This window comes from Marmota marmota, unplaced genomic scaffold, assembly GCF_001458135.2.
Source record: "Marmota marmota marmota unplaced genomic scaffold, marMar, whole genome shotgun sequence".
NCBI classification, from domain to species: domain Eukaryota; kingdom Metazoa; phylum Chordata; class Mammalia; order Rodentia; family Sciuridae; genus Marmota; species Marmota marmota.
Window position 1 is genome coordinate 5,697,736 of NW_025999949.1, and position 20,966 is coordinate 5,718,701.

At 39.0% G+C, this 20,966-nt stretch overlaps 1 protein-coding gene across 3 annotated transcripts in view; it reads right to left on the reverse strand.

Moving 5' to 3' along the window:
- Dpys (dihydropyrimidinase) overlaps positions 1 to 20,966 on the reverse strand; it is a 75,288-nt gene that overhangs the window by 34,199 nt on the left and 20,123 nt on the right. For all 3 annotated transcript variants that reach the window (XM_015486364.1, XM_015486363.1, XM_015486362.1), the window contains exons 5-7: positions 12,906 to 13,062; positions 11,647 to 11,788; positions 9,882 to 10,024 (exon numbers count right to left, since the gene is read on the reverse strand). In XM_015486364.1, coding sequence (XP_015341850.1) covers positions 9,882 to 10,024; positions 11,647 to 11,788; positions 12,906 to 13,062 — 442 coding nt within the window. The remainder of the gene's footprint in view (positions 1 to 9,881; positions 10,025 to 11,646; positions 11,789 to 12,905; positions 13,063 to 20,966) is intronic.

The window sequence follows — 20,966 nt, forward strand, 5'->3', positions numbered from 1 at the left end:
AGGTGGGAGGGAAAGGGAGAGAGAAGGGAAATTGCATGGTAATAGAAGGAGACCCTCAGGGTTATACAGTGGAGGAGGTAGAGAGAGAGGAGGGGAGGGGAGGGGAGAGGTGGGGAGGGTGGCGGGTGGAGGATGGGAAAGGCAGCGGAGCACAACAGACACTAGGATGGCAATTTGTAAATCAATGGATGTGTAACTGATGTGATTCTGCAATCTGTGTATGGGGTGAAGGTGGGAGTTCATAACCCACTTGAATCAAAGTGTGGAATATGATATGTCAAGAAATTTGTAATGTTTTGAACAACCCACAATAAAAAATTAAAAAAAAAAAGAGTCTATGTTTTTAAGGTAATTAGCCAAATTAGGGGTGAACCTGAGACCAAAACCAGAGTTGTTCGGTCCACAAAAGCATTCAAGCCTGAATAGGCCATGCTGGTGGTCAGGCCTGGGGATGCTGACTGGTCACTGACTCTGAAGGGCATCTTTATCAAGCACTTTCCTAGGAAAGTACAGAGAAATATTGAGAGTTTATTTATTATCCCCCCTCCCTCCCTCTCTCTGTCTCTGTTTCAATTCAAAGTAGGAAAATGTAAAATGTAGATCTTAAATCAGTTCCAAGAGTAAGTAAACAAAGTCTCGAACAAAAATTTCAATCACACATTTGTTCACTGTCCCAAGACTATTGGTGTCTGACTTATTCACTCAAGTAAGTATTAAGCCCCTGTATCTCCCCATAAGTGTCCTGGAAGGCAGGCAAATGTCAAAAACAGAGAAACATAGACTATACATCAGGTAGGAAGAAAAATAAAGCAGGTGCTGAGATAGGAAAGCTGGTGCCTTATATACAACTTCTCCTTGGTGCTTTCTTTCTGCCCAATTTTAATACTGAAAATAAACCATGCTTACTCTGGCAAAGGCAAATGGTCAACCATAGAAGTGGTTACTGTGATTCATTTCTAAGCTGCTTTTCTTTTATAATTTGAAAAAACATGCAGCTATTACTAGTAAGGTCTCCAGAAATGATTCCTAGTTCCTTGAAAGGTTCAGTTGCATCAGAACATGTTTAAATAAACAACTTGGAATAAATAGTGGTTAAAATTTCACCATCTGTAATCAGCAAAGCAAGTTTTCTTTCATGCAGAGTTCAAGCTTTTTTCTTTTTTTAAACAGGCCACAAAATGAATACTATGTGATTTGTTTGACTGGTTTCACTATAAATAATTTCTAAAAGGTGTCAGCTTTGGGGACATTGAAGAATTCTGATTTCATCAGACTATCTCAGCCAAAAGAATCCAACCAAGCTTCTCAACTTCAGTCATCTTGGTGAAAATAGGAGGTCGATACAAGAAATAAGGGAGATGGAGTTTTCATATGAAATATAATTTTAGTATATTTTGGTGCTGTCTGAATTAAGTCAGTACACAATGACTTCTGAATAACAATGATAGCTAGTAGCAGCTTCCACAAATTACACAAATGGACCCCCTACTTCTAACTGGTTACCTAGTACTTTCCCAGTATTACTGAACACTAATTTTGTACCAAACATTTTATGTACACTATTTTAAACAGAACAATGCTATAACATTCACACCATCATCCTGCCTGCTTAACAAATCAAGAAATTAAAATTCTGAAAAAATCAAGCAACATTCCCAAGGTCACCCACCCAGTTTGTAAGCAGCAGAGGAAGAATTCAGCCCCAAAGCCTTTCTCTTTGGTACTTTCTCTGTGGTACTGCAGGCTGGATTCTGGGTAGATTAGCAAAAGACACTTATTCCTCAAGATACTTCACTATCATCTCCCAGAAAATTGTCATAATTACCATATAAATCTGTGGCAATGACTACATGAAGGACCACCCTGCAGCTGCACAAAGCACAACCTGGATCGACTAAAGCAGCCGCCCTACACCCTGTCCCTCCATGAACTCACACAGGCAGCACTGTGAAAATCACAGAGCACATCATCCTCATTTCCACTCATGCACCTGGACAAGGCCTGCAACCCCCACCTCCTCCCACACAGTGCATACTGGGATGGCTCAGGTTTGGGGCCTGGGGGGAGGAGTTAGTTATAAATACTCTTAGAATCAGGCATAAAAAGCAGTCTTCAGGTTGACCAGCTTTTAAGGCAGAACTGCAGGTTTATATCTGCTATGAAGGTGTGCATGTGTGCATATGTTTCTTCTTTGGAGGAGGAGGATTATGGCATAGAAATGAGAAGATATGCAATGTGCATTTCAAGGGGGAATTGGCTGGTAGCGTCTATGAAACAGCCACTGATAATAAAGCCAAATTTGTAAGCCATAGCATCATTTTGCCAATGAGCACCTTACTCTTCATTTCTTCTTTTCCTCACATGCTACAATACCCACTACTCAAGGATGAAAGTCATTCTTCCCTGTTTGATTTCATCCATAAGGCCCCTTCCAGAATCCAGAGGGGCATATTCATAAGCTGCAAGTCATTACTCTTCACTGGATATAAACTTAAATTCATTTATCTCTATCTTCATTGAGAAAGTGAAGGAAATTAAGCAGGAAAGACAGCACAATGCCTACAAGAATGGTGTATTCAAGGTCAAAGTCTGCTGTAATTGAGTTAAAAAAGTAATAAATTAAAATCACTGTGATCTAAAATATGCCGGCTTGGCAGAATCCAGTGCAGCTAGAAGTCTTCATTAAATGTTCCAGTGCACACAGTGTGCTGGCTGCATGTTTGTGTACTTGAGATGCTGTGAGATATCCTGTAGTTCATAAATACTGAAAAGGGACAGTTGCTATAGTAACTAAGTGCTATTTAATGAATACCAAAGAACTGAAGCTCACGGGGTAGCCTTAAATTGCCAGAACATGAGTTACTGCTGCTGCTGTGGCTTGCAAGTTAACTTACATGCCATCCTCTCTAATAAGATTTTTAACCAGTTGGTCAATCTGGCTGATTTCTGTTTTAACCACAGGACACCACAAATTCTTGATACCTCATAAAAATAATACTCCTGATTTCTTCCCCCTGACTCCAAGTACCAAAATATTCTACAGAAATGGACTGAATATTTAGCTAGAGAATATGTCCTTAAATTTAAAGCTTTGACCGAAGTAGTGGAGTGTTAGGACACATACTTCTGTCACAAGCAATAGACAGTGGCTCAGTGAGCCGTCAAGCTGAATATGGCAGACTCTTAGCTCAAAAAAAATAGGTGTATGCTCCCTTTGCATTGAATGCAGTGTTTTTTATTGTGCAATGACACAGAAGAGCTATTGCAGGTCATTTTTTGCAGGAACTTTTACCAGCCAGTAACATCTTAAGTAATCTTTCATCAGTATATCCAAACCTTTCTTGGAGGCGTCCACTCCCAATTCTCTCTCACCATCCATCACCACATGTCAAACGCCTGGAATTATCCAGCTTTTTACACGTTTACAAGGAAAAAAGAAAAAAAAAAAAGCATGGCTGCCTTGCTTTTCTTTCCACTGATCTCCCCTCCGTAACTTTGATGCAGTCCATTTTTAAGGTTACAGATTGTGTGGCAAGCACACTTACTTCTACATGTCGTCAATAACGAAATGAGAATAAAAAACAAATGAAAACATCTATGTACCATGAAGCCAAAAATCATTAGCAAGTGCATCTGTTCTCCAGAGGCTGGCTTGTTCTTGCATAACCAGCAGCTCAAATGGTCTGGTTGGATCCACTGAGCTCAGTGTGGGCCACGGGCGCCCCCTTGAGGATCTGGGTGCAATGTGTATTGCTCTCATTTGAGATAACTAGTCAACTGAGCAATTGTTTTTGTTAAAACCATGCAAGGAAATCTTGCAGAAAAAATTTGGCCACCATCTAATGGTGTGGTCACACAGAAAGCCTGCAGATTACCAGCCTTCAGTTAATAGAACAATCGGGTAGGTGAAATAAAAGGAATAAATTCTTGTAGAAAGAAAAACTTCCATAGATATATATATTCATCTATTGATAGATCAAATAATGCTTTTGTGCAAGGTGAGATCTATTTAAAAATGCTTCTGTTTATAATAAAAAAATTAAAACTGGAAACATCCCATCACCTCCTCACCTTCCCTTCCTCTTCTGCTGGCTGAATCAGTTCTCTCTTAATTCTCAGCTGTAACCGCTTCCTCCCAGAACGCCCCATTGGTGCCTCAGTTTACCTCACCATGCTTTAGTCCTGACTCTCAGGGGGCAGATACTTCACTCACTATTCTCTCTCGTGTAATTTTATGCATATGACTGTCCTAACATAAGAAAGATCCTTCTTCTTTGAACTTTCACAGCATCTTGTTTCTGATATTCTTAACACATACTTGCTTAGACTGAGAATATTTGACTTTTTGTCTCATCTCTTCTCTCTAGACTGTCAGTTTCCTAAAGTCAGAACTAGGGTCTGTACAATCTTGACTCTCAGGGCCTGGTTCCCAGGAGTGCTCCAATATAGAGTAAATTCCCTGAAAGAAGGAGCACACAAAAGCAGTTCTCATATAGCTTCATTTCTTCTCCCGAAGAGCTCTGCTTAACAAATCGCTCCCAACCTCAGAAACAAAGGGACACTTAAAAAAAGCAAGACTAGCAAAACTTTTCTTCCTCTTGTCCTCGGAAAATCCTTTTTATTTATATTCTTCTGAATTCATTCACTCTTCCAACAATGAATTGGTCACGTGTATGAAGTTTAAAGCATGAAATGGGGAAATGTTATTCTGACTCTTCTCCTCCTCCCCACAGCTGTTGCTGAATACAATATTTCCAATTTTCCTGATGCCATTGCTTTATCGCATCAATCTTGAACGCAGTATCCTTCTCACTTCCTGTTCAACAGCATTTCCTGTGCTTCTGCTCTGTGCTGAACTGGGTCAGGCCCAGGTTCTACAGAATCAATTAAAATATCAAACTAGGGCACAATTCCCCACTCTTTAAGTATGGTCTGCACATGGTGACTTCCTGCCCAAAAGTATAGCATAGAAATTTGAGGGGTGGGGCCATACTGTGGTACATGCTACCTCAGCCAGGTCAACATCAACAATACCAAGTCCCATCCACGTCACGAACCCTTCCTGTGATGTAACGTCTGCCATTTTCCTTCCCCCATACCTGTGCTAGAAACGAGAAAAACATAAAATCACAACTGTTTTGTCAGCTATTTTACCACTATGACTAAAAGATCTGACCAGAACAATTTTAGGGGAGGAAAAGTTCATTTGGGGACTCACAGATTCAGAAGTCTCAATCCATAGGCAGCAGGCTCAATTCCTCGAGGCTGGAGGTGAGTCAGGACATCATGGCAAAAGAGTGTGGCAGAGGGAAGCAGCTCACATGATGATCAGAGAGCAGAGAGAGAGGTCTCCATTTGCCAGGTACCACACAGCCATGCTCCTAATCAACCCCTTTCTCCAGCCACACCCCACTGCCTCCAGTTATCACTCAATTAATTCCATCAGGGATTGATTCTCTGATTAGGTTAAGGCTATAACCCAATCATTTCTCCTCCAATCCTTCTTGTATTGTCTCTCATGTGAGCTTTTGGGGGACACCCCCATCTAAACTTTAACAACAACACATGATATTCTACAGAATACTGGACCAATATTCCTCAAAATTAACAAGGTCATCAAAAAGAAAATTGGAGAAATTGTCATAGATCAGAGGAGCCTAAGAGCACAGGATGACTAATGCAATGTGGGATCCTGATGAGATCCTGGAGCAGAAAAGGAACGGTAAGTAAAAACTAGGCAAACCCGAATGAGGTATGGATTCTAATTAAAGTAACATGCCAACATTGGTTCATTAGTTGTGACAAATGTTCCATACTAATGTAAGATAATAATAGTGGAAAATAGCTGTGGGGTGCATCAAACTTCTCTGTAATTCCATTGCAAGTTTTCAGTAACTTTTGCAATGATTCTGAAATAAAACATTTATTTTAAGAACTAGAACTAGATCTCAAGATTATTAATGAGGGAGAAGTGAATAAAAACTGAAGTACAGTATTATAAGTGGGTGTGTGGGATTCATAGGACTCAGGACATGAGGTGGAAAGAGGAAGGTACTGAGGATCAGGAGGTAGTGTGTGGGGACACGGAAAGCTCTGGATGATGCCTGGACAATTAAAGAAGGCTAAAAATATGTGGCACATCAGAAAGGTCCCTGTTGAGGTCAACAGCATAAATTTTGGTTGGGAACAGCCAGGCCAGACAAGCAACTTTCTCATAACAAGCAGGCCAAGAATAGAGGAAGCTGGGACTGTGATCCACCCAGAGAAGGGCTCAGCAGAGTTTCTGCAATAGTCGCTCCCTTGTGATGTGAACCACCATTAACACACTTTCTTCCAGATTCATTATTCCATGAAGACTCCTCCTCAACTGCCCTGCCTCTCCTTTCCCCACATTCTGTAGTGTTTACATTAAAAAAAAAAAGAGTAATGACAATGCCAAATAGTTGGATGGTGGTTTAGAGAAGACTCTTAAGAAATTTATGAAATCAAATAAGTGAAAGAAATCCAAAGGGGGATAGATCAATTCAATATACCCTGATAAGATTCCTCCATTTTTTTCAAAAAGACTATAAAATAAGAAAAAATGAAAAGATTGCCAGTTTTTTTTTTAAAAAAAAGATTTGAGTATCAGAGAAACAGAACCCTGTGGTTTATCTGTCTGCCTGGTCAGCACAGGCAAATGATCTGCGAACATGTAAAACTGAAAATATTCCAAAAAGCATGACACTGGCCAAACAAGAAAAATATAAAATAGCTATAATAACACACGTCTTGTCTTTGTGTAACACTCTCTTACTTTATAAAGCATGTCTACAAGTATTACTTCATGGGATTCTAACAAAAACCTTGTGAGGTAGGCATAACTATTATTAGCAATCCCTCTTTGCATATGCAGAAGTAGATGTACAGAAACTTTATTTAGTTTTATTTATTTATTTACTTATTTTGTGGTCCTGGGGACCGCCTGCAATCTAGGCAAGTCCTCTGCCACTCAGCTACACCAAAAGCCTTACAGAGACTTTAAATGACCTTGGGTGGAGCTCAGGCCAGCACCTGCATATCAGGCTCTTGGACTTGAGCTGGTCTTCATTACGAATAGCATTGAGGTGCACATGATAAGCAGTCCAAGACAAAAAGCAAGAAAGGATACCTAAGACTACTAAAGTGTACTTGTACTACTAAAGAAGATTTAGTGCTAATAATTAAAGGTCAGATGTAATATATATGTATAATTAAAGGCCAAATCTGTATCTACATACCCATATATCTCTATATATCTATATTTATCTTACCCAAAATGCCATATATATGAAATTTTAAAATTTGAAATTTATGCTATCAGTATATAAAGTAAATCATAATAACTGCCCTGTTATATAAGAAATATTTCAAAACTGATGAAAGAGACAGAAAGAAACTTACAAGCATAGAAACCTTTTAGTTTGACCTTAAGTTAGTTATTCTTAGACCAGAAATGAGGGAAATTAAGCAGGTAATATATAGATCTTAAAAAGTAACTACCTATCTGGATCATTATGTACTATTCTGAAACAACTGAATAGGAAAGGAAGGACAAAACAATGTTATAGAAATCAGGAGCTAGAACTTGTGAGAAAGTGATCTAAATTTGTGTAGTCTAAAAACATGACTCAAGGATACATAATCACAGCCTATAAATATCCTCCAAGCAGCAATATGTGGTAAATAAAGCAAGTGAATTATTCACAACCTTATGTTCCGGTCATTTCTCTTTGTCCAGTTGCCTAAGGAAGACAATGCTTTATACTCGAGCTGGGGTCGTCCTCAGAAATTAAACCAGCCAGGGAGGACTCTTAAGGCTGGGCGCTGCTGGAGTTACCCAGGTGTAGGGTTGAAAAGAACCACATGGAATGGCCTCCCGAGGCACTCTGGGTAATAATGGGAATGAGACTGGAGAGTCACATCACTCAATAGAGTATTTTCATCTTTCTCTCACCTTTGATAAGGAAAAACATAGAAAAGAATCAAATCCATAAAAGGTTTTATATTTACTGGCCCGCCTGACTGGAATTAAAAACAGAACATGAACAAGCAAGTATAATATAAAGTGCTGTGCTTTAAATCAGGAGATAACATGGTATGGAATCTCACAGAAAACATACAAGCGTCCAAAGTCAAAGTCACATGGTCAGGGTTCTCATATCAAACTTATACTGTTTTGCAGTTATAGTTTTCTCATTACCATGAAGCAATCTTATTTGTCTTACCTGATAAATCACATTTTAGATACTGAAGTTTAACCCACCATGAGCCATGCAAGTGCAAAATATTACTAATTATTATCATTGTTCTGCTCTCCCAGATGTTATGCTTCAAAATCATAATTTTTCATAAATATTTCTTCCACATGATAGTTTTGTCCCTTTTGAAAATTTATAGGTTTTCTGATTAAACCTGATGGTCTCCCTAAGTCACAAGATATTTCCAAAAATCTACCTTGTCTACCCTTGGAGCTGCCTAAAATTTTCTGAATTGCAGCAAAGGTGACCCTGGGTAGGAGACTGCTGGGCATACACCAGCCTACTGCAGAGTGGTATTTAAAATACCTCAGGTTCTCTAAATGTAGCATGTGCAATTCATGTGCAGATCATTCTAAAACCAAGCAATTTTTTCTTCCCATTGCCTTCCCAAGCAAAATTTCCCTAGCCTAGTAGAGAAGCTGCCCTTATTGGTTTTACTGGGTATTAAGTCCTTAATGGTCAGCAATTCCTTGTTAACATAATAACAAAGACTTAGAGTTGTGCTTAGTTGGTTTCTAAGGATATTCAGGTAAGTAAGATGCTTGTACCACCATTTACTGCTTTGCATGGATCATTAACCGCAGAGAGGTGTTAGGGCAAAGTGTTTGGCAAATGGCTACTTGGCATGATCATAGTCTTCCAACCATGTGAACTGATCCCTGGATAGGGACCACGAGGGTCCAGAGACTACCTGGGGCTGGATTTAGGCTCAGAGTCACAGTTAAATTAGTTTTCCCCAGAGGGCGGCCCAGGAGCATTTCACTGGAAGTGGGTCTTTATGATGATACCACCTCCAACAAGCTACACATTTTGCCTACTACATTTAAAAAAAAAAGTGATACACTTTTAATAAATGGCTGTACAGTGAGGCAGACCGGCTCATGGTATTGCTGTTTGCACATGAATATATACACACACACAAAATGTTGAAGTCGTGGGTTTCCCTCCATTACAGTGGCAAAGTCTACAGAAAACACACATCAGTATGCAGGTATTGTCTGTGCTCTCCTCCTGTAAGGAGAAATTCACAGAGCTTCCTCCTCCACTGAGTGCTTTCCTGAGTTGGTGGAATTTGCCAGACCTGCAATATTAACATAGAATTATGGAAATTGGAAACAAAAAGCTCGAGTCTACTGGGAATGATAGGCTCAAGATGAACTCAACTGGAAAATTTGGCTAACAAAAAGTGACATCCTTTGTGCTGGAATTTTTCTATCTGAAAGCTTTAAAAAGGCTGTAATTATTTTGAGTTTTCAATTCAGCCCTTTTCAAATTAAGCCTTGTATTTTCTTCATTGTGCTGTACCTTTCCTCCCTGTGAAGTCAGGCATTTGCCAGGCACTGAAGTGGTAAATTCATATTGGTTTTCTATACATATCCATTTTCAGAGAATGCAACACAAGTTTTGCAACCTCTATGCCAAGAAAAACAAAGAAATATTTGTATATCAAAACCTTTATCTGTGCACAGTCTCAAAATTCCTGAGCATGGCTAAATATATCACCTAATAAGAAATGGCTGATTAAGGCCAAAGCAAAATTTCTTTGCAAGTTAGTGCTTTTTCTTCATCATGAAGCCAAGGAATACAAGAAGTCTGACTTACCTTGTGGCTTTTGGGTCCCAAATCACTATGTCAGCATCTGATCCTACAGCTATTCTTCCTTTTCTTGGGTAAAGATTAAATATTTTGGCTGCATTTGTGCTAGTAACTGCCACAAATCGGTTTTCGTCCATTTTACCACTATGCTATAAAATAATTCCAAAAAGAAAATGCATTTGTTCTGATGATCAAATACTCAAAAAAAAAAACAAAAACAAAAACAAAAAACCTCCTATCAATAAAAATACAAGACTTGCACCACTTAAACCAACCAGAACTGCATTGAATTTCTTACACTGAGGAGCTGACCACATCTGTGGATGCCGGTGTTAAACAAGCATAAAGCTAATGAAGAAGACAATGGGGTAACATAGGATGATGTTTCAAAAATCTATCAGGTCAAAAAACAACCCCCCTAATTCCTCCCATCCTGCCCAGAACCATACCAGGTTGCTACAGATGACAGCTAAATGTTGGCAATGGTACTTTCAATTGCCATTTAAAGGTTTCCACCACCACCTATTACATTTATGATCTGGCTAATTTATCATAGACCCAAGATTGACAAGATAAGCATGTAGACATAGGCAAGGTACTACGGAGTTAAATAAGACAGGTTATGACGTTTTTAAATCAGGTGACACTTTTAGAAAGATGCAAACTTGACTTAAGAGGTTCAATTTCATGCAATTAAAACTCACATGAAACAATAATCATGAACAGTCTAAGTCTATTGCAAAATACTTTAATATAGAAAAAGTGTTTAATATAGAAAAAGAGTTTATTCCTAGGTATATTGATATTAAAGTTTACTATTCCTATCTCAAAAAATGATTAAAAAAACCCATGACCTAAAAGACATAATCCTAGAAGTAAACCATCTTGTTTCAGAAAATATCATAGTATCATGTGTTATATAAAATATTTATATACCTTGGAACTGTAATAAATTATAAAAATCTGCTTTAATGAAGATATTTACTATAATGACACAAATCAAAAAGAAATTGGACTTTTCTTCCCCTTCAAAAACTTTGAGTTATTATTTATATGATTTCATACAGCAGTTTTAAAAATATGATATCCAAGGGTTCTTTAAAAAGAGACATCTACAAAGATTTTATGAAAAGGAGGTACAAACATGAACATAATATGTAGTCTTCATGTATTTTCCATCATTTCAAGTATTCATAGTAGTGACACATGAGGAATTGGGATCCAAGAACATGAGAAACGAAGCAGAACTGTAACATTTAAAGAATGGGATTCTCATTTGTTTGTTTTAGATTTTTGTTGTTGTTGTTGTTTGTTTGTCTGATACCAGGGATTGAACCCTGGGCACTTAACCACTCATCCACATCCCCTGCCTGTTTTATTTTTTATTTAGAGACAGGGTCTCTAGGGCTTTGCTTAGTTGCTGAGGCTGGCTTTGAATTCATGATATTCCTGCCTCAGCCTCCCAAACTGCTGGGATTACAGGCATGTGCCACCATGTCCAGCAAGAATGGCCTTCTTTGTACCCAATGTAAGTCCATTCCCAATGCAGCCTCTAAACTGAAACATGCAGAGAAGACAATTATTTGTTTGCTGATACTGCTGCAGGGTGGGATGGGATGGAATTGGTGACAATGGTGTTGGATTCCCACTGTAATGAAAAAAAAAAAATCAGGAAGCTTCTCTAAGGAGGTTTATGCCATTCTGGCTCTCAATCAGTCAGGATCCTATCTGAAGAAGAAAGCAAAACAAGACTGGACCCTATGAAACCTACCACGCCTTTTTCCCATATGACTGACATCCGGTCCTCAACACCATTCACCCCATTGGGAATTTTAGTAAAATCATCCTTCCCAAGAGCTTTCTGGCACGTGTTGAAAGTGCAGTTGTCAGTCCCTGTTGTGGTCAGGTCATCACTGTAAACAAGCAAACATGAGGTGAGTAGACAGAACATGTGAGGATGAAAGGACCATACATTTCCTAACTTCCTGACCCTCTTCACCAAAAGTCAGAAAAATGCAATGGAGAATGGATAGCATTTTCAGGTGTGTGTTTCACCCCTCTCCTGTCTTTATATAAGAGGTGCTTTCAGAGAACACACAAGAAGCCTAGATGCAAGCAACGGTTAGAGAGCCTGAGTTCTAGGCTCACCTGTGTCACCTACTGGTTCTGTGCTTATGAGTTTGTCTCAGGTAAAACTTAACAGTTGTATTTGATAATAGTAACATCAGGGTCACCATGTATCAGGTAATGGGAATGAAGGGCAGGTCCTCCAGGGCGACCCCTGGGCAAATGACCACATTGTGATACTGTCCGTGAGACTGACCAAGGATGATGATGTCACCAGGGACTGAAATCCTGCTTTGACTTGTGAATTATCTTGGGAACACAGAAACGTAAAAGAAGAAAGACACTGAAAGAAAGGGACAAGTGAACTCTCATACAGTCAGTTCCTAAATCTGTTTGGTAACTTGAATCTGAGCATCTGTGAATGGGGGATGTCAGGATGTCCATGTATGTGTCATGCTCAAGAACAATGATCAGCCCTTTCCAGAAAGTGACAGAATTACCTACACAACCATCTGGTTCCTGCATTACCTCAGCATAGAAAAAATTCAGGATATTCAAGGCATAGGGCTTGGGTGTAGCTCAATGGCAGAGCTCTTGTCTAGCATGTGGAATGCTCTGGGTTCAATCCCCCAGCACTGGGCAGGGTGGGGGGGATGCATATTAAAGAGACTGGGCTCTGGGTAACAAGAGAAAGATTAAAAAAACAGAAGTAAAAATTCAGTAAAAATAATCAGCTTACTCTATGTCCAGGAGAGATTTTGACAACATATCATAATATAACTAAGCCAGTATTTTTGTTCTCCAGGTAAGGAAGTGCCCTGGATCTCTCAGGTCAGGAACAACAGAATACTGGAAGTTTCATGGAAGGTCCAGAATTAAGACTAGCTCTCCTTCACCCAAACCCGAGACTTGTAAAACAAGTTATTTTGGCAAAACCCTCATAGTCATCTACACAATGATTACTTAGCCAACAGATTCATGAGAAAGCCAGGAGTTGAAGGGTCTGGTCTCAGAGGTGGACCCATGACGTAGTGGGCTGCATGGTGCCATTCCTTATTCCAGTAGTGAGTGCCATCAGTGCCCAGACCTGCTGCTATAGGTTCTCCATAGACCACCTTCCCTGGAAAGTTCAAAGGAAACATTCTGCACTTTAATTTGTTTTTAAAAGAACCATATGACAAAAAACACAAATATTAGTCTTCTCTGTCCTAGCAGAGGAAAGTTTCACTAGCTTAGCAGAATCCCATACTATAATTTACTTATGTGAACCAATTTAAAAGTAACAGCTAATGTTTACTGGGCATTTACTATGTTCTAGCCACTTACATGGTACAGCAGATTATTCTACCCACTCACCTGATACCAGTTTTGACCAACTGACTTACTTTGGCCAAATAGATATGAATGGAAGTAAAATGTGCTGCTTCCAAGTACAAACCAAAAATGTCTTGGGATTCTTCCATCCCCATTTTTTTCTCTGTCATGACACCAATAGGGGCTGTTTCTTGTGTCCCAGAACAAAGAGACAATGGAGCAGAGGCAAGGCCAACCCACAATGAACATGAATATGAATGAGAAGCAAATCTCTAGTTGTCAGCCATTCCTAATTTAGATGCATTGTTACTGCAGTACACCTAGCAAAATATGGCTTATACATGTGCCATTTCTAATGGAACCATCTCCAAAATTCTATCAGAAAAATGCTATTATTATGTCCAATGAAACATGAGGATAAAGTTATGGGGTTATGTACCTCTCCATAGTCACTTTACATATAGTGCACATAGATGGAGCAGAGGAGGTAGAATTTGAACCCAGTCATTAGTATTCCAGTGGTCCTAACTTATGCTCTACTCGACAGAGGATAGATAATGATTAATATAGGTCATCTGGAATTCAATCAGAGCATATTGCTGCTGCAAATAGATTGTTAACCTTTTCATACCCTAAGAAAAGCTCCTCAAAAAACTCATATTAAGTAAAAGAACCCTCAGATAATAAAATTACAGCCTGAAATGCATATTTTAAAAATCATGCAAATGAGTCCATCAAAAGCACACAATGTTAGAAAACTTAATAGTGCACAATGAATTTGAATTTAAAATCAGAATCCTACCTCTGATTAGCATTTGTCAGAATAATAGATTCACTGACATCAACCTCATCATATGCAAGCAATCAAAAAACGGAGTGTGCAGTAAGGAGACACTGGCATACCAAATTAGTTCACTCTGGTTAATCAGATGCCAAATTTTAGTTACAATCCTGATGTATAACTGAAATTAACTGATTTCCCTAGAGAGTACTGACAGTGGATAGCTACCAGCTGCCTGAGTCACATTAAGTGGGGATGTAGCACCCTATTATCTCACAGATCCTTTCTCCCCCAAACTAGCCATCTTACTCTAGCCAGCCTAGAAAATTGTAAAGCCATAGAAGCCAGACTTGCTGAAACCCAAGAAATTCACTGAAGTAACCCAGTATCAAGTTGTGGTCAATGAAAGTGATCCTCCAGGAACAGCCACAGCAGAGATGGTTTGCTTCCAAATGCACCCACTTGGATGAATCCCACCTGCTCTGGGTCTGACTGCCCTCTTCCAGAAAGGGGAAATGCCATTAGCATCTCTTTCTGGTATGTATAATAAGCAGTGATCATTTCTAGTGAATTAAGAAGTAATGTACTACTACTACTAGAGAGAGAAAGACAGATACAACCTTTTATTTGCAAGTTCAAAGACAACTTCTTATTCTGATACAACTTCTTACAGATGCTTGGGTAATGAGAACTCTGAAACTTGATTGGCAATCACTTTGGAGTTGCCAACTCAGGATTTTCTGTGGTGCTTCATCATCGAGGAAAGATCCTTATCACACGTTCTATTCAATCACTTGGCACATCAAGGTGATATGGGAATACGGTTCCAAAACTTCTACCATTTTAATAGCTCTCAGGAAAAATTAAAAGTGTCAGCATCTACCGGGAGTCTGCCAGGACTGTTTTGAAACCAAATGACAGGTAATTTCCTTGGAAGGGCTTAGTTCCTTTAAAATGTGACAGGCCACTTTTTGGGTATATACAAACTCTTCATGAACTGGTGGGTTCCCCCCCCCCAGTTTTCTCCCCATTAAGTGTTTATAAATATATATATGAAAACATTAAAAAGTAAAAATTCCTAACTGCTCTTCACCCTATTTCACAATGATTCTAAAACATTTTCAAAGAACTAACAAGCATGTAAGAAGTGAAAATGGGAAGTAAAACAGGGGGCCTGTAAAATCCATAAATTAGAGAATCAAACCAGACAATTCAGCATAATTGTGGGTTCTAATAGATTTGGGCCAAAAATAAAAGAATAATAAAAAGAGCTAACATCTACATAGTGCTCCATAGCCTGCAAAGCTCTCGCACACCATCTAATTTGACCCTTGCAGCAACCCTCTTGCGGGTGACAGATAAAGAAATTGATGCTCAGTGAGAGTAATTAATTTACCTGAGAGCACACTGGTAGTTAGTAATACAGTCAGAATCAAAATCCTCCTCTTCTGATATCAGATCATAGGTACCACGTTATTAAGAAAAGTGTCATTGGTAAAGAGCATGCATTTTTAAATGTTTAAGTCAACTACAAGCTATTTGTGGATGTGGCTGAGCAATTTTCCAATTTCACTTACTGCTTTCACTTACTACGTAGCAGGTTGGCAATGAAAAACTCTCTGTCGGTCCTTACTCTGGTACTCTTCTGATTACATTTGCAACCAGATGGTTCCAACAACTCCTGGGAGATGGAGACATCTTCATCATTAATCTCCTCCCACTGCCTGCACAAGTCTCGCAGTAGGTTGCACCCTGTCTACAGACGTGTTCGCCTACTTCCTCCATCTTTGGGCTCAAAACCAAAGAGGAAAAGACTCTGCACTTAGGAAGCAATCTTCCACTAAAAGTTATTTCACCCTCTGAGAGATTCTAAAGATTTCCAAATAACGAAGCACATCAAACCTGTCCAGACTCCCCTGTACCAGACAACATGATTATGAGATGAAGGTGATAGAGTAGATGTGAACGCCTTGTGTGGATATGTGAGAAGCACTTCACTGAGTCATAGGATGTGTAGAGGGATGCAGGGAAGTAGCATAGGTACCAGGAACAGGAACATTGGCTACCAACTAGGAAGCCAAACACACCTGCAAAAATAAATTTTCCTAGCTAAAATGACAGGGTGAAACCTTCCTGGGCTCTGCTTTGAATTAAAAAATATTACTTTTCCAAAGAAAGGAAATAATTGAGAAGAGAAGCAGCATGGTAGAGCAGATCAGACAGAATTAAGTTCAAATCCTAATTTTCTACTTTTTAGCTTTGTGCAAGATGGCAATGCTTTAGTCTGTTCTTTGTACCTATGAAATGGGATCACAATGTCCCTTCTAGTATGGTAGTTTTGTGCAGGTCAAATAAATTAATGCATATGAAAGTACCTACCATGTGCCTGAACCCCTGGAGCTGCTTCATGTTATAAGCTGAATTGTGTCCCCTGCCAACTTTCAGATGTTGAAGCTCTCAGAATGTATGAAAATAAGAGGTAATGGAGGTAATTAGGGTGGGCCTTAATCCAATAAGACTGGGGTCCTTATAGGAAGAGGAAATTTAAATATCTGATATCAAAAAAAGATAACATGAAGACACAGGAAGGATATGGCCATTTACAAGCCAAAGACAGTGGCCTGGAAACATCCTTCTTCCACAACCCTCAGAAGAAATAGACCCTACTGACACCTTAATCTCAGACTTCTAAACTCCAGACTTATGAGAAAATAAGTTTCTGTTCTTTAAGCCATCTAATCTATGTTTCTTTGTTACAGCAGCTGTAGCAAACTGGTACACTCCACAAATGTTATTTTCCTTATTGTTTACACAATTCCAAAAAACTTTAAAATGGTCAGTTTCTACTGCTTTACAATTGAATATAAAGTAAATAATGTTCTAAATAAAAAAGAGTTGGGTGTTTTGATGTTTAAGAGGAAGAAAGGAGAAACAAAGGATGAGATTCAAATCTACCTCAACCCTGCTACACATCATCCTTCCTGTGGCCCTGGTTATAGAATATCAGCACGTTGTATGTGTGCAAACAGGATTCAATTTGTTCTCATTCAGCACTAAGGAGCAATGGTCAGTATGACCACTTGAGGAGAGTATGGCCATTGTGTGGAACTTTCTCCCCATCTTTTAAACATAAGAAGATTTTATGGAGGTCAAAGTTGAAATAAGATGGAAAACAGGAAATCGAAAACCTCTATGTAAGAGAACTTTATATTTTATAACAATAGACTTGGTAAGTAAAGCTTTTTACTATAGGAAACCCAAAATCATATTTAACCCAACCAAATCAAATAACCAACAATCAAATAAATAAACAACAAACTAATTACAAGGTAGCTTAGTTCACTGTGAACTCCTTTAGAACTAACATAATCATTGAACCCAGGGCCTCACACATGCTAGGAAGGTGCTCTATCACTGAGCTACAACCTCAGCCTCAGTGATTTGTTTTTTGTAAATCAGATAAAGAAAAAAAAAATTCTACCCTGAAGATAGGATCTTGGATATAAAATAAAGTTGGACTTCAATAAGACAAGTTGAACAGGGCATGTGTGGGAAATACATTGAAAATCTCAATAGTAAATGGAAAACAAACTATAACAGGTATATACAAGTAGAACATCAAGTTAAGTTGCTGAGAGAAATCACCACCACTCTAAACAGCACCAGCAAAAATGTGAATCCCTGTGTACACAAGTTCTATTGGGAGGTTGGGGGAAATGTGAAGAATGGATTTTCTATAAGATCATTAATAATCCTACATGCAATACTATGGCTGAAAAGGAGTACATATAACCAGAGCTACTCGGATCAAAATAAAAAGTGTCACTAGGCGATGACTCAACAATGGCACACTTAGTCCTTGGACAAAGACTAGACTGGAGAGAAATGCAGTCTGGGCTGCAGAGACCAGAACTTCTAAATGCAACACTACTTTACACTTGATCTCTCCTGGGAGAGAAGAGCATGTTTTTGATGTTCTAGCTTCACTTTTGCACAAGTGACTTCATGTAAGAGAGGTGGGAGGGAAGTACCAGTGGGTTGAGTTCCAGTTGCACAACTCAGACTGAGAAAGAAAAGCATGAAACAAACTTTTCTAGCCATGGTCAAAGGCGACTCAGGTTTGGATGGCTGGAACTTGAAAGTTTTATGCCTTTTCTTGTAACCTGCTTTTCACTCACCACAGCTGCTGAATTCTAGAAAAAAATAACAAGGTATGAGCACAAGGAAAGCTCAGGTCTTGCATTAAAGTTGAGAGTCTGAACTTCCTTCCTTCCCAGCTCACATGGGGAAGAGATACAGAGGGAGGGAATCCAGAGCTGCATCAAGAGTGAGTGGAGTGAGACCATGCTGACCAGAGCTTTTGACTGACTTCAGGAAGATGGAAAGCAGATGAGATGGCATAATTAATAAGGGAAATGCAGAAGGCACAGGTGGGACTCAGGAAGTCATGAGGGCACTTCCTGGGATTAGAAGGACAGGGAAGTGAGGCGGACAAAGAGAGGACCAGTCAGCCCTGGCCCTCACCACAGTGTGTGAGACAAGGCTTCTGATGGTGTCAGTGCCACCCAGTGAAGCTCCCACCAAGCTCCCACAGCTCATTCCAGAAACAGTCCTATCTGTGCCGGGAGAAACCCATGTCCACTCCCCACACTACTCACCTGGCCTGTCCAGTTCCACACATGGACAGCCAAGGGTCACCTGACACAAACAGCACAAAAAGGGAGGAACCAAAACATTTGTTAAACTGAAAACATGACTCAGAAAGAAACAGAGATAATCCAGAAAACAGAGAATTTTTTTCCACTAGTATCCTCAGGGAGGTCAAGAAAACAATGCTTGTATTAAGAAATACAAACAAAAAAGAAGATGCAGCCATGGGAAAAAAAGAGCCATCAAGGAACAACAAAGTTTTCTCGGACTTAAAAATAAGACTACCAAGGTAAAAGTCCATTAGAAGGGCAGAGAAAATAAACAAAAACATTTCGTAAACTGTCGAGTAAAAATTTAAAGTACTTTCCCCAGAGGTTAAAAACAGTTAAAGGACATGGAGGACAATGGAGGAATTCTGGGAAAAGGAATCAGAGAAGATGAATGTGGAGAAAATAAAAGAAGGAAAGTTTTCAGAATCGAAGATGTCTTCAAATTAAAGCAGGCCTTTGAACGCAAAGGTGAATTTTTAAAAGGCCCGCTGCTATTCTTAATGAATTTTCTAGACTTGTATGATGAAGAAAAAATATAATTTTCCAGATGGTGAAGCAAGTTAGTGATAAAAGAACAAGAACTTCATTTGCATTTGCTTGTGCATCAGTAACCACTCGATGCCAGAAAAGATTGAAATTGTGTCTTGATAATTCAGAAGAAATCATTCTGAAATTGGAATTCTACACCCATTCAAATCACCAAACAAACTTAAGGACAACGAATCAGAAAAAAATTACCTTTGAGGGGGAAAAAAGAAAGAAAGAAAGAAAATTTACTTTCTACACACTTTTCCTTAAAAAAAAAATGACCTGAGAATCTTCAAGGTAATTGAAGAAAAGGGGAGATCTGAGAACTTAGAAACCACATATTGAGCCTAGAGTATCTCGGGATGGCATCTCTATAGCAGGCTTTGAACAAAACTATCAAACGGGGCAACTCTCAAAAAATTCCTTTTGTTCTTCCAAAATCAATCTCTGGAAGCAGAGCCCAGCCCGTGGCACTCAGTAGAAAGCACAAAGATGCTGGAGACTCTTGGTGATGTGGTAAACAAGGCCTTTGCTTCTTAACCAATTTTTAGAAAGAGCTAACTGAAAAATTCCAGGTAAAACAAGAAACTTTATAAGTCAATCGTGGTCTAAAGAGGTAGCAAGCTAAAATGAGTCATGCTTTTGAGCCTCACTGAAAGGAAGAAAATCCACTTGACCCTGACTCTTGGAAATTGCTTCTCCACCAGTTAATTTGAATAACACTAAGTTGCAGTGGCTTGGTGATAAAAATTGCTTTCAAGGTCTCTTCTAATTGTTTCTATAGAAAAGAATTTTACCAGACTTAACCTATAGGCAAAGCCTGGTCATACAACTCCAGTTACAGAGAGCTCCAACTGCTGAGCACCCTGTCCCTGGGAAAGCCAACTGCAGTGGGTGCAGGTCAGGAGGCAGTGAGGTTCACTCAGGGCCTCTCAGCTCCTTCTTCGTCTTGGTGGAGAAGGAAGATACCATAAAAAGCAATGGGCAAAGCTCATAAATGTAGGTATGCATTTGAAGTGACCTCTCAGGGGGCAAGATTTACTCATTCTCCATAGCTGAAAGCCAGGTGATACTGTAAGAAATTACAAATCAGTGCTTTCATACTTAGAGTTTAGAATTTTGGAGATAACCACCAAAACTAAAGAGAGAGATGATAAAATCGTTGGCTCCAAAGAGTGAACTGAGAGGGATAAGAGGTGTTTACTTTCCATTGAATACTTGTTCTTTTCCATTCTTGGCAGATGTTTCCATTCTTGGCATTTCCATGCTTTTAATATTTATAAAAATAACAACATGGTGATGATGCCTTCAGTAAAATTTTAAAATGTAATGCCCAAAACCAAAAACCACTTGATCTCTTTAAACTCCAAGTCAATAAAATATAAACTAGATATCTGCATTTCCCCAACTGGAGACCAACTTCTCCTAGATTAAGATGAAAAATAACAAAAAAGTTTGGCTTTGGGATGATGGTCTTGGGCTTGAGTTCTTACTGATAATGTGCTCTTCAGCTAAATTTACCAATCATCTTTCCTAAGCCTCAGCTTCACTAGTCACCAAACAGTGATAAAATCGAGCTTGAAACATTATTATGACAATTAAAAATAATAATACACATGAAAGTATGCTGATAAGATAATATAGAGTAAAACCTGAAGTAAGATAAAAGATATTAAAATACTACTATGTGCCAGGTACATA